Source organism: Podarcis muralis, chromosome Z, assembly GCF_964188315.1.
Source record: "Podarcis muralis chromosome Z, rPodMur119.hap1.1, whole genome shotgun sequence".
In the NCBI taxonomy this organism is placed as follows: Eukaryota; Metazoa; Chordata; class Lepidosauria; order Squamata; family Lacertidae; genus Podarcis; species Podarcis muralis.
The window spans coordinates 1249530-1262675 of NC_135673.1; the positions used below are offsets into that span (position 1 = coordinate 1249530).

Genomic DNA, 13146 nt, shown 5'->3' on the forward strand with positions numbered 1-13146 from the left:
ACAGAAAGCCAAAAATTCTCCAGTGAGTTGTACTGCTAGCAACCCTCAGTTACATCAGCTTCGTAATGCCTCATAAATAATGTAGGCAGCAGGGGCCGGGCAAAGAGGGAGCCTGAGGGGTGGGGGTGGGGGTTGGGTGTGCTTTAAACCACTCCTCACCTTCTAAGCATTGTTGCAGCTATCCTACTATTTCTCTGAAAGGACAGGGAAGTGACTTTGTTTCCCAACAATTCTGTCTCAATACAGTGGACCCTCGGATTACGTACCTCTCTGGATACGTAATTTTCGGGTTGCAAAAGTGGCAAACCTGGAAGTATTTTTCCAGGTTTTGCCGCTCACACATGTGCAGAACCGCTCTATCGCGCTGCACGTGTGCGCAGAAGCGGCGCCTCTGGTTATGGATTTTTCAGGGTGTGCACAGACCCCTGGAACAAATTAAATCCGTATCCAGAGGGTCCACTGTACTTGGATTTGGTTTAAATAGGAAAAAATCATGGGAACTGAATCTGGAAACATAACAGCTGAAAGGGTGAGCACAGAAACGCACACGCCGCAGAGTAGTTACACACCAGAGAGCTGTGGTCCACTTTACTCCCACAACATTTATTTCCATGTGTTCAGACACCCACCTCCTCTTCAAACATGAAAGTATTCACCGGGTTGAAACTCGCAGTGGACACACTGGAAGTATGCAAACCATGAAGGGCTGTAAAGCCACGTACAGTAGATGCTTGGGTTGTGAACGTGATCCATGCGGGATGCACGTTCGCAACCCACAGAATTCGCAACCTGCAGTGGCGCGTCTGCGCACGCGCGGGTTGCAATTCGGCACTTCAGCTCAAAGCATGATTTAGTGCTTCTGCACATGTGCAACTGCCAAAACCCAGAAGTAACCCATTCTGGTACTTCTGGGTTTCAGCGGGTGCGTAACCCCAAAAAATGCTACCTGAAGCGGCTGTAACCCGAGGTATGACTGTACTTACTGAGAGTCATTTGGTGTAGTGGTTAGAAGACTGGACTTGAACATGGAAGACCAGGTTTCAAATCCCCACTTGGCTATGAAGCTGACTGGGTGAACCTGGTACAGTGGTACCTCGGGTTACAGACGCTTCAGGTTACAGACTCCACTAACCCGGAAGTAGTACCTCGGGTTAAGAACTTTGCTTCAGGATGAGATCAGTAAATTGTGCTCCAGCGGCGCAGCAGCAGCAGAAGACCCCATTAGCTAAAGTGGTGCTTCAGGTTAAGAACAGTTTCAGGTTAAGTACGGACCTCTGGAACGAATTAAGTACTTAACCCAAGGAAACACTGTACAGTCATTCACTCTCAGTCTAACCTACCTCGCAGGGTTGTTGTGAGGAGAAAATGGAGATGAGGTGAAATATGCACACCACCTTCAGCTCCATGAAGGAAAGGAAATAATCAATATCCCAGAATCACGACAGCAGACGGAGCTCACGTCCCGCTGATAATAATGAAGAGCCCATTGTGCTATTTTCCACATTAAGCTCTCTTTTCTTATTATCCTTGCCCATGTTAAAATTCTTTTACACATATTCATGTTCTGTGAACTGTTTACTCTAATCCCTCCCTGACAGTGTGTCCTGAAATTATGAGCAGACAAATATTAGACCAGTGTGGTGTACTGATTAGAAGGGCCAGAGTGTTGGACCAGGGTTCAAATCCCAATTCAGCCATGAAGCTCCCTGGGTGACCTTGGGCCAGTCACTGTCCCTCAGCCAAGCCTACTTCACAGGGTATTGGTGAGGACTAAACGGGAATGAGAGAACCATGTACATCACTTTGAACTTAAGAGGAAAAGGTGGTATATAAAGAAATAAATTTCAGAAATGTAAAGGTAAGAAGCCCAAGTCCGAAATAAGCCATTGCCTGCCTGTTAGAATTCCTGGCCTATGACTGCAGTCATGGGATTGTTGTCTATCCCATGACAGTGTATGTTTTGACTCCACAGAATGGGAAGTGACGGAGACAGGATGTTTGTGTTCCTGTGTTCCGTGAAGTGGACCTTTGTTCTTTTCCTCTTTGCTGTCTGATGCTAGAGAGAGAGAGAGCCATGTTGCAGTGCTCCGTGTGTGTTTATATGTAAATAAAGTAGATTAGCCAAAATGCTGAGTTGCTGAGGTCTGTCACGCAAGTTGTGCAAACTCTGCGGATCCCTAAGTGTGCCGGTGGCTGTTGGCATCGGTCACTGTGATGTTCAGGCAGAAGAAAGCTTTTGAAGCTCCCAAACGATCGGCCAGGAGGGAGGGAACATGCTAGTCGGGCATGTGTCTCTGCCAGGGTGCTACTCGAGTGTAGGCTGAACTCCTGACAGTAAACACAGCACTGCCCCAAAGAAAAGAGAATGCTTCCATGCAAAGCGCTGACTTGGCCACACCAAGAGTTCTTTTAGATCACATCATCTCAGAATCTTGGAACGGATTATATGAAGAAAACATTGTGCTAACATGAACCTTGGGACTTGCTCGGGTCACCGAAAGCCAACTCAAAACAGAGATGTTGTACTGCACTGCAAGGGCAAGGCTCTTAAGTCTGCAGGGAAGACCAGCAGAACAGCAAAATAATCAATATATGCCGCACTCGGATCAGAGCCTTGAGAAATTCTCTATAAATTCTCACAGAATCAGACATTCTAAACCCAAGTGGTATCTAAGAGCCTGGTCTTATACCCTTGATGAACGGCTGAGACCCTACCTGCCCTCAGACTGTCTCGCCAGAGTGGTGCATGCTCTAGTTATCTCCCGCTTGGACTATTGCAACGCGCTCTATGTGGGGCTACCTTTGAAGGTGACACGGAAACTACAACTAATCCAGAATGAAGCGGCTAGACTGGTGACTGGGAGTGGCCGCCGAAACCACATAACACCAGTCTTGAAAGACCTATATTGGCCCCCAGTACATTTCCGAGCAGAATTCAAAGTATCGGTGTTGACCTTGAAAGCCCTAAACGACCTTGGTCTAGGATACCTGAAGGAGTATCATTTTGCCTCCCATCATTTTGCCCCATCATTTTGCCCAGACACTGAGGTCCAGCGCCGAGGGCCTTCAGGCAGTTCCCTCCCTGCGAGAAGCCAAGTTACAGGGAACCTGGCAGAGGGCCTTCTCGGTAGTGGCACCCACCCTGTAGAAGGCCCTCCCACCAGATGTCAAAGCGAACAACTACCAGACTTTTAGAAGACATCTGAAGGCAGCCCTGTTTAGGGAAGCTTTTCATTTTTGATGCATTACTGTATTTTAATATTTTGTTGGGAGCTGCCCAGAGTGGCTGGGGAAGCCCAGCCGGATAGGCAGGGTATAAATAATAAATTATTATTATTATTATTATTATTATTATTATTATTATTATTATTATTATTAGCAGCAACAACAGGAACGACAGGAGGGCGCCCAGGGGTTAATGAAGTGGGGGGCAGAGGGGATGGGCCACCCCAGATGCTACTCTTTGCTGGTTGATAAGATGGCCCCTGCCTCCCCCGGCGGTAGATCGGCTGAATGCGCGCGCAGCCCATACGGGCACAGTTCGCGCGGTGTCCATATGGGCTGCCGCTCTCGTGCACCATCCATACAGGCTTCCATACAGGCTTCCTCTTGCACAGCGACTGTATGGGCTGGTGCACATGCTCACTCCATATGGGATGCCACACATGCGCAGTCTGTACGGGATGCCACTGGCGCAGCAACCCGTACAGTTGTCGTGCAAGTGACAGCCCATACGGACTCCGTACAAGTGGCAGCCTATACGGACTCCGTACAAGTGGCAGCCTATACGGCTGCCACGTGCAAGCAGCAGCCTGTACGGAGTGCGCATGTGCGGCATCCTGTACAGATTGTGCATGTGCAGCATCCCATACGGTTGCCGCACATTATTATTATATTAGTGGAACTGACCTGGCTTTGCCCAAGTGTGGTTATAAAAATATAAGCTGGAAAGGCCCTCTATAACAAACTAGCCATCAGGACAGATGATGAGGTTATTATTGCTGAAGGGCAAGCGGGATTTAGGCAAGGCAGATCCATCCTAGATCATTGCTTTGTCCTAGCACATCTCAGAGACAAGTATGCTAAGAAACAACATGGTGTGCTTTACACAGCCTTCATCAAATTGAAAGCTGTATCATGCCCCTAAATTGGCCACAAAACCCATCTTAATTTGATTATATGCAGATGATGCGGTTCTTCTATTCTATCGCAAACAAAAGTAGGCTGAAAAAGACCTATGAGAACATTTTCAGGATAGTGCCAGAGAGAATAGCTGACCGTGAATTACAAGAAAACCAAAACCATGGTTTTCTCAAGAAACTATAGATGGCGCATGGACAACCAGCCAATTGAACAGGTCAAAGTTTTCAAATATCTTGGCCTTATTTCCCAGGCTACAGGGTCATGGGGAGCACACCAGAAATGTGCAAAAGAAAAGCATCCGAGAGCACCAAAATTCTGACATGCTTCTTCTACACAAAAGGTGGTAAACATATACCATCGGTCCTGAAAGTGTTCCAACCTAAACCCCTAGCACAGTTTTTGTATGGGGCTCAGATTTGGACAGGCACTTCCCTTGGATGTACGGAAGCTGTCCAATCAAAGTTCTTAAGGCAAATTTTCCCTGTACCACCCTGTGTCCCAAACTCCTCATTGCAGCTAGAGGCTAATCTTCCCTAGGTAGAATTATGGATCTGGCGTAGGACACTTAACTATTGGCTTTGCCTAAACTCAAATCACCCCGGTCTAATATCCCTAGTGCTGTAAGATTGTCACAAGAGCCCCTGGACTAAAATTGTCTATCAAAAACTTCACTCTTGTGGGTTATCACCACAACAACTGCTCACTTTGGGTTTTAGTAAAGCAAACAGTCTAACTTGTCGGCACCTAAATGATACTGAGCGTCAGAACAACTTGGCCACAATAAGGAAATTTTGCCCATGGTATGATTATTTTCCACCTTCCCATTTCGACTCTCTGGCACCCTATCTGCATAACCTAGCAATTCTAAAATATAGACGCGCTTTTACTCTCGCAAGATTGAATGTCTTGCCCTTGGCTGTACTGAAGGGATGATTCCAACAGATTCCACATGAAAAACGCTTATGTGGAAATGGCAGTACTGTGGAGATGGCATCCCTGTGGAGCTGGCAGTACTGAATCGGTGGTGCATGCCCTTCTGGCTTGCACTCTTTATAAAGACTTGAGGAATGAGGTTATCACCCCTCTTTTATTGTCCATTCCAGGTCGCCCAGCCACAGCCACACTGCCCTTTCTCTTGGCAGATCAAGATGAGCAGGTGACAGCAAAGGTGGCAAGGCTTTTAGCTGGGGCAATCAGAATAAGATCCACTATTTGACTATTGATTCAAAACCCAAAAATGTATTTTATATAATTGACTTTTTACTTCTATTCTTTGTATATTGTATTGTTGTTTTATTGCTATGGCTAATGCAAATAAAGATTCATTCATTCAATATAAGCTGGGGTTTTCTTGGCATGTGGTGAGCTTTCTAAAACGATCATTTATGATAATCTCAGATCAGTGGCGGCAAAACGGGGGGAAATATGAGCGGCTACATCTGTTCTCACAGGGAATGCCTGTCTCCAGATTAACATGTAAGAAACGATTGAAAACCAGGTGACAGCAGCTGAGCTGAAGCAGGTTCCACCACACAAGGATTCCTGAGAACAGCACAGGGAAAGACACACCCCCCCCCCCAAGTCTCAGGCCTTAAAGCAAAGAAGGCCAAGAGCCGTTGGGAAAGCTTTCAGTAGCTGCCTAAGAATTAGAAGTGCCTATCAACTGAATACCAGTACAGAAAAAGTTACGTGGTCAAAGAGGGTAACTGCCTTTCACAGTTTCATGGCTGCCAATTTGTTACTAGGCCAAGTCCAAGGTTTTACTATGGCTATATAAAGCCCATGGTGCTCGGAACCAGTTTTGCTTGAGAAAGCACCTTGCCCCATATTTGCTTATTTGACTGTTTCAACCTGCAGAACTTGCCCTCTTCTAAGTGCCACTTAATCTTCATTCATTTGCAAGGAGCCAATATTTTGACATGGCAGCGCCTGTGCCTTAGAACTCTCTGCCAATAGACAGGAGGCAGACACGTTTGGTGTAACATTTCAGAAACCTGCTGGTCACCTTTTTTTTTTATCTCAGGCAGGAAGGTAAACAGTGTTTCCGTGTGCTCTGGCTTCCATCACAGGGTCCCGCTGCGCCAGAAGTGGTTTAGTCCTGCTGGCCACATGACCTGGAAAGCTGTCTGTGGACAAACGCCGGTTCCCTCGGCCTGACAAGCGAGGTGAGCGCTGAACCCCATAGTCGCCTTTGATTGGACTTAAGCGTCCAGAAGTCCTTTACCTTCTACCTTTTTTACCCAGGCGTACAAATTAGTTACCTATATTCATTGTTAAACATTTCACTGATTCTTATCTGTGTTTTGATAATTATTTTATGCATATTTAATTGTTCTGTGAATTATAGCTGGCTGCATCTACTATTTTATGATGAATGACACTTAGAGAGCTTGTGATTTTTAATACTTTATAAATTAATTCACTAGCACTGGCCCAAATTATTAAGAGCATAGCAAGTTACACCTCTGACCCAAGGCTGGGAAAAGGGCACTTGGCTGCTCCGCCCTCTAGCTGCTTCCAGCTAGAAGTCAGTAACAGAAATTGAGAAGCTTTTTCTAGTTTCTTATATGACAAATGCACCACCCTGTGCTGACTTTTAAATGCTCCATTTCCCCATGTGCCCTTGATTCCAATCTTGAAAGTTTGCTTTAGCAAAGTAATTGTGTAGCCTCAAGAATAAGGCTTCTCCTTACCTTAATCATCTGAGAGAGGTCACCTGCATCTGCCAGTTCCAATACAATGTTAAGTTCATTGTCCTCAATAAATGAATCCAAATACTTGATTATGTTGGGGTGGTTCAATTGCTGCAAATAGACAGAGTAGAAGGACAATCACTATATGAATGTAGAGAAGACCAGGGTGTCATAATGGCTCACAGGTATGCATGGAGCAGGGAAGGCAAGAGTCTGATGGGGGACTTCTCAGTGTCAACAACTCCCTCAAAGTTAGGGGGAAATCCATGAGGGAATCTAAACCATATTAGCAGAAAGTCAATTTATGCTGTATGAGAAAAATACAAGAACCTATTAGAGAACAAAACCCCATGGTGGCTATCACCATTAGAAGCGCTGTCAGTAAAAAATAACTAATATGGAAAAGGTTTGGGCAACATATAGAGAATTGCTAATTGAGGAGGAAGAAAATCAACTGAATGTAAAAAAAAATTGAAGATATAAGACACTTGTTAACTGATTGGCTCCAATATCATCAATTAAATGACATTTTAGGCTGGATAAAGGAGCTGGTTTTGGTAAAGAATTTTCAAGATTGCAGAGAGAACTGTTGGAAAATAATGAAAAATTTCTGCCAAAAATGTATAAATTGGGGCTGGAGTAGAAAACAAAAGATGAGGAAGTAAAATCTGTAATGATTCATTGGGCAAAAGATGTGGGACATAACATACAAATTACCTCAGTAGAGAATGGTACAACTTTATTGAATACATTAAGGAACACTGTAAGAGTTTAAAAACATTAGCAGGATTCACATAACACTTAAATTAGCATAATGTTAATTTATATTAACAAAGGATAAAAATGGAATATAACAAAGTTAGATAAAGTAAGTAGAGGCAGTTAAAAGTGGAAGAATTGTGGAAGCCAGGGGAGGGGTGGGAAGAAGTCCTGGGGTTCAGGGAACCCCATAAAGGCATTGACATGAATATGGTTTTGTGAAAATAAGTGTATATGTCTGTGTGTATATGTATGTGTGTGTTTTTAAAAAAGTATGTTTTCTTTTTGAAAATATGAAAAAAAAATTAAATAATAATAATTGTACCTTGATACGGTTTTTGTTTCTGTATGTTGTCTTGAGTGTCCTTCACTACAAAAAGCTAGTAATCATTATTAAAAAAATAAGTGTAGCATCACACTCATACTAAAAACGAGGAACAATCATCTCCAGAATATGATCCATTTGGAATAAAATGAACACCCAAAAACATTTCTCACCTACATCTTGTAGGCTTAATGTGGACATGACAAACAAGGAGGTTTTGTGGGCGTATGAAGACCTCGCAATGCTTATTTCATGTGCCCCAGTCAAACAGCTACCACAGAGGAATTGGAGTCAGTTGCATAAACAATTGGAAATGATTATGTTGATTGGTATATTATTTGCCTTTTCTAAAACAGATAAATAAATCTGTTAATATTTATATACTGTTGACTGATATTACATTAACATTGCTAGGTATATCCTGTTAATTTTTTTTAATGGAAATTGGTTCTAGCTTTGAATTCCTATTTGTTCTTATTTTTGCTGTTAACTTTTATGAACCTGCCTGTTATAAAGCAGCATCACAATATTAAATCAAACCAAAAAGGCAAGTTCTGACCTTTTGGATACTGCCCAGAAAATGAAGGACTAAAATAAATCCTCACTGAGCAGCTATGAAACTACAATTTTACCAAGAACACTTTAAGTGCTGTCTTATGCACCCAAGTGCCTTCCTTTCCGGTCACAATTCTGGCCGACTCCTTATTATGCCTCCCGCTATTGTGTGCTTCATTAAATGCAGCCTTCCCACCCAGGCATTCAGGACCAAACTCTGCCTCCAGAGCTCCCCGCTCAGACTCATGTTCTTTCCAAGTACCACATTTATCTGGAGCTCTTGCACCCACAAGAAACAATGCCAGCGAGTGCATTTGTATACTAATAGGGTTGTTTGAAATTTCTGCCTTTTGACATGGGGGAAAAAACCTGCAGAACCTTCACTCCAGCTTCATCCTCTAATGCACATAAACACTCTGGCTCAGACGACGGCTATCCTCTCATTTTGTAAATGCTGCTGAAAAGTTTGATGGAAGCAAATGCCTGATGTATATGTAGAGCAACGCTGTCAGCGACAGGCATGCAAAAATGCAAGTGGCCGCTAACGGGACAGAGTGATGCTGGCAGGCCAGCTGATGTTCAGAGCCACATTACTAGCTGCTATTACTCTCCTTGCCGTTTAGAAAGTGCTCCTCATTCCCCCACCCCCGCAGCCACGACTTTTTATAGGACTAATTCCCAATGACTAAGGTTTCCTCGATTAATGTAGTAAGCATAGAAGTTTAATGCAAAATTTAAAACTGGTTATTCTTTAACGGAATCGTAGAATATTGTAGAGTTGGAAGGGAGGGACCACAAGGGTCATCTAGTCCAACCCCCTGCAATGCAGGAATACTTTGCCCAGGGTGGGGCTTGAACCCACAACCCTGAGGTTAAGAATCTCATGCTCTACCAACTAAGCTATCTACATTTCTTCTCCCGTCTCCAATTAAGAAACAAAATGTTGTAACACAATAATTTAAGCAGCCCTTGCTTCTTCTTCTTTTGTAAATGACAATCTTGTTCTAAGTACAATGCATAGAAAATGTAAATACAGGTTTGGTGCGTGAAGAGGTGGAATCCAGGGACACAGAATGAAGAGCCTTGCAGGGATAACATTCCCAGAAGGAGAGGTGGCTACAAGGCAAGCTTACAGACCAAAACAGATTCATGTACACCTCTCTGAACCACCCACACGCCCAAATACCCCAGACATGAACCACAGGCTTACTACTTCACTGAGAGGAGGTCTTCACCTTTTCTGACTAATATGTTTAGATTATATCAGAATGGCTCTATCTATTGTAAGGACTGGACGCTTAAAATTTTTATTTCCTTTTAAACAACTGAAAAATATGTTTCTTCATTTGTGACAAAAGATGCAACTTTATATATTACTATCTCTATCTGATGGGGCCTGTATTCGAAGAGAGAGGCATTTCCTGAAACAACAGCAAATAAAGCAAACCAAATAATACCTAACTTGTTTAATTGTACAGATGAAAAACTGAAGTTTCAAAGCACACTTCAAAGCTATGCAGGGGACAGTGGGGTGTGTGTGTGTGTGTGTGTGTGTGTGTGTGTGTGTGTGTGTGTGTTCTGTGTCTCATGGCAGAGAGTAGTTGGGAGTTAATGGTAGAACTTTACTTGTTTCCATAGAGCAACCCTGCAATACATCCCAAAGACTGCAGAACATAAGCTAACTTGTTTTCTCTTGGATAAACTGTACAAGTATGAAATTTCTGCATAAGTATACATTATCCCTACCTCTGCTTGTGTACAGCATAGCAAAACAGCCTTCAGTCTGCATATATTTGTAAGAACAATTGTCCAGGGAGCCATCAATTAACAAGAAATGAGTTGCAGATATTTATTTGACATGTTATTAGCTGTGCAGGACCGATCAAAGCGCATTCCAATTGCTGATGCTGACAGACAGACTGAAGCAGTCCCCTTGCCTCTAAACAAATCCTTGAACAACTCTGCCCTCCTAGACTCTGTGGGAAAAATCTGGCACCTGAACCAAATTATCAAAAAACGCTGACCTGCATCATGTCATTAAAAACTGCATCTCAAGTTGACATTTAGATCTTTGCTGTGGTATGTTCATCTCTTCAGAGCTGAATTATATACATCTTGGGCAAAATCTGTCAGATTTGGTTGGAACTTCCAGTCAAAAACTTGGATACATTTGAAAGGAATGCCCGATAGGCAACAACTACTAATAGATCCCTCATGCCTTTGCAACACAATATTATTTATCAAACTGACTTTCTACCATGCTTTGAGCAGCATGCATGCAAGTGTTTGACCAGCAGTGACTGCTCTCTGTAATTTTTCACAATGCTTTCCAACAAAGTGTATTACGCAGTAAAACGAGTTTGTAGACAGCTGCAAATCCAACAGTGTCCTGCAAGGCAAGTACCACAAACCAAGTCCTTGTCACGGATTCTAGAAAAGAAAAATGATCAAATTTGGTACCAGGAGTCTTGGGATGCTGCAGATCGTGGGTGTCTTCCTAGCACAGCAACTTCCATCCACCAGAAATGCCTTCCTCAGGCCAAGCTGACCTCTCCATTCCAAGCTCAAGAAATGATGAGCCAGGATAATGACAAGTCATCACATCGGTCCTACACAACAAGAACTAGCTGCCTTTCCCATACAACTCCACAGCACGCTGTTTCTACAGATGCCAGTGCGCAGAGATTGCCGGCCTCCTTCTCACAACCTGAATCCCTCTGATTCCCATGTGCCTCCAACTATGCTGGGTCTATTCCATTCCATTCACTACTGGTCCTGAATGGAGGACCAGGTGTGCAGCCTAGGAGTCATTCTGTACTCACAGCTGTCCATGGAGGCGCAGGTCAATTCTGTGTCCAGGGCAGCTGTCTACCAGCTCCATCTAGTACGCATGTTGAGACACTACCTGCCCACCCACTGTCTCACCAGTGGTGCATGCTCTAGTTATGTCCCGCTTGGACTACTGCAGTCCGGCTACCTTTGAAGGTGACCTGGAAACTATAACCCAGAATGTGGCAGCCAGACTGGTGATTGGGAGCGGCTGCCGAGACCACATAACACTGGTCTTGAAAGACCTACATTGGCTCCCAGGATGTTTCCAAGCATAATTCAAAGTGTTGGTGCTGATCTTTAAAGCCCTAAACAGCATCGGTCCAGTATACCTGAAGGAGCATCTCCACCCCCATTGTTCAGCCCAGATACTGAGGTCCAGCTCCGGGGGCCTTCTGGCGGTTCCCTCACTGCGAGAAGCAAAGTTACAGGGAACCAGGCAGAGGGCCTTCTCAGTAGTGGCACCTGCCCTGTAGAATGCCCTCCCACCAGATGTCAAAGAGAACAACTACCAGACTTTTAGAAGACATCTGAAGGCAGCCTTGTTTAGGGAAGCTTTTAATGTTTGATGCACTATTTTATTTTAATATTTTGTTGGAAGCCGCCCAGAGCGGCTGGGGAAACCCAGCCAGGTGGGCGGGGTATAAATAATATTATTTTTATTTATTTATTAAATTTTATTATTTTATTTATTAAAATAATATTTTATTACTACTACTACTACTACTACTACTACTACTACTACTACTACTACTGTCATGGGCCAATTTATCTGCATGCTGCTCTGGTAAATTCCACTAGCACTACCTAGATCTCAGTGTAAGCACTCTCTCAATTCAGTTTAGACTCCTTCCTTGCGAAACCTGGCAGCATCCCAGCAACCTGACCCATCACCTGTCCGCAAGCTGTCCTAATGCCCGAGTGAAAAATAATAGGAAGCTGTAGACATTAAACTGCTTTGGAAATATATGCAGGAAAAGTAGGGTGTGAATTATTTAACTCAAAATAAGACACACATTGCGCTTGTTCTTTTCATAGTTCAAAAATCATCATTCTGCAATGCCTTGAAGCGTCAGGTTCCAGCCTAACTCCCACTTTGTGCAGGGGAACCTTGGCCAAACAAGGACAATGTTAGGGAATGCAGGTGAAGCCAGAGAAGGAAGTAAAATGCCTTCATAAAATACACAGGGAAGCAGAGAAGAAAGTGCTAATTATCCCAGTGTATCATCTTTCCTCGTTTTTGTCTTCACAGCCCAGCTAATATGGCATTCACAACTTAACATCTGGCTCCCTGGTAAGCTTGGCACAGGGAGATCTGCAGTTGCCTCTGGACATCTTATACAGGAGGGATGATAATTGACCATCTCAATTCCCCTGTCATTCTGAGGGTTTTGATTTCACTTCTCCTTGATTCTAACATATGTGGACATAATGTTCTGAATATATCTAGTACCATATGGGAGACTCTTCCCCTCCACCTTCACTCAAGCCTTATTTTGTATGGAGCGCTACAACACCCAAAGGCATTACTGATTATCTTCACTTTGTTTGGTTTGGCATTCTTTGCTCTTTCCTCACTATACGTTTACCAGCTCACACAGAACAGCTCTGATGTAATCTCATCTTATGGCTAATCTAGTAATGAAGCTGCATGGAGCCCAAATACTGGTTTAGAGCCAGAATAGAGTCATGCCTTCTTCCAAGGAAAGGAAAGTATGGAAGAAGCACATCTCCTCAACTCTACACTGACACAGAAAGGGGATCATTTCAGCACCAAAGAAAAAGATTATGCTCCCTCCATCAAAAGCATACAAATCTTAAAGATAACTCTCTATTGCCATT

At 43.6% G+C, this 13146-nt stretch overlaps 1 protein-coding gene across 3 annotated transcripts in view; it reads right to left on the bottom strand.

The window, feature by feature from the left end:
- NEK6 (NIMA related kinase 6) overlaps nt 1-13146 on the bottom strand; it is a 94977-nt gene that overhangs the window by 29993 nt on the left and 51838 nt on the right. For all 3 annotated transcript variants that reach the window (XM_077922288.1, XM_028715363.2, XM_028715364.2), the window contains one exon: nt 6837-6947. In XM_077922288.1, coding sequence (XP_077778414.1) covers nt 6837-6947 — 111 coding nt within the window. The remainder of the gene's footprint in view (nt 1-6836; nt 6948-13146) is intronic.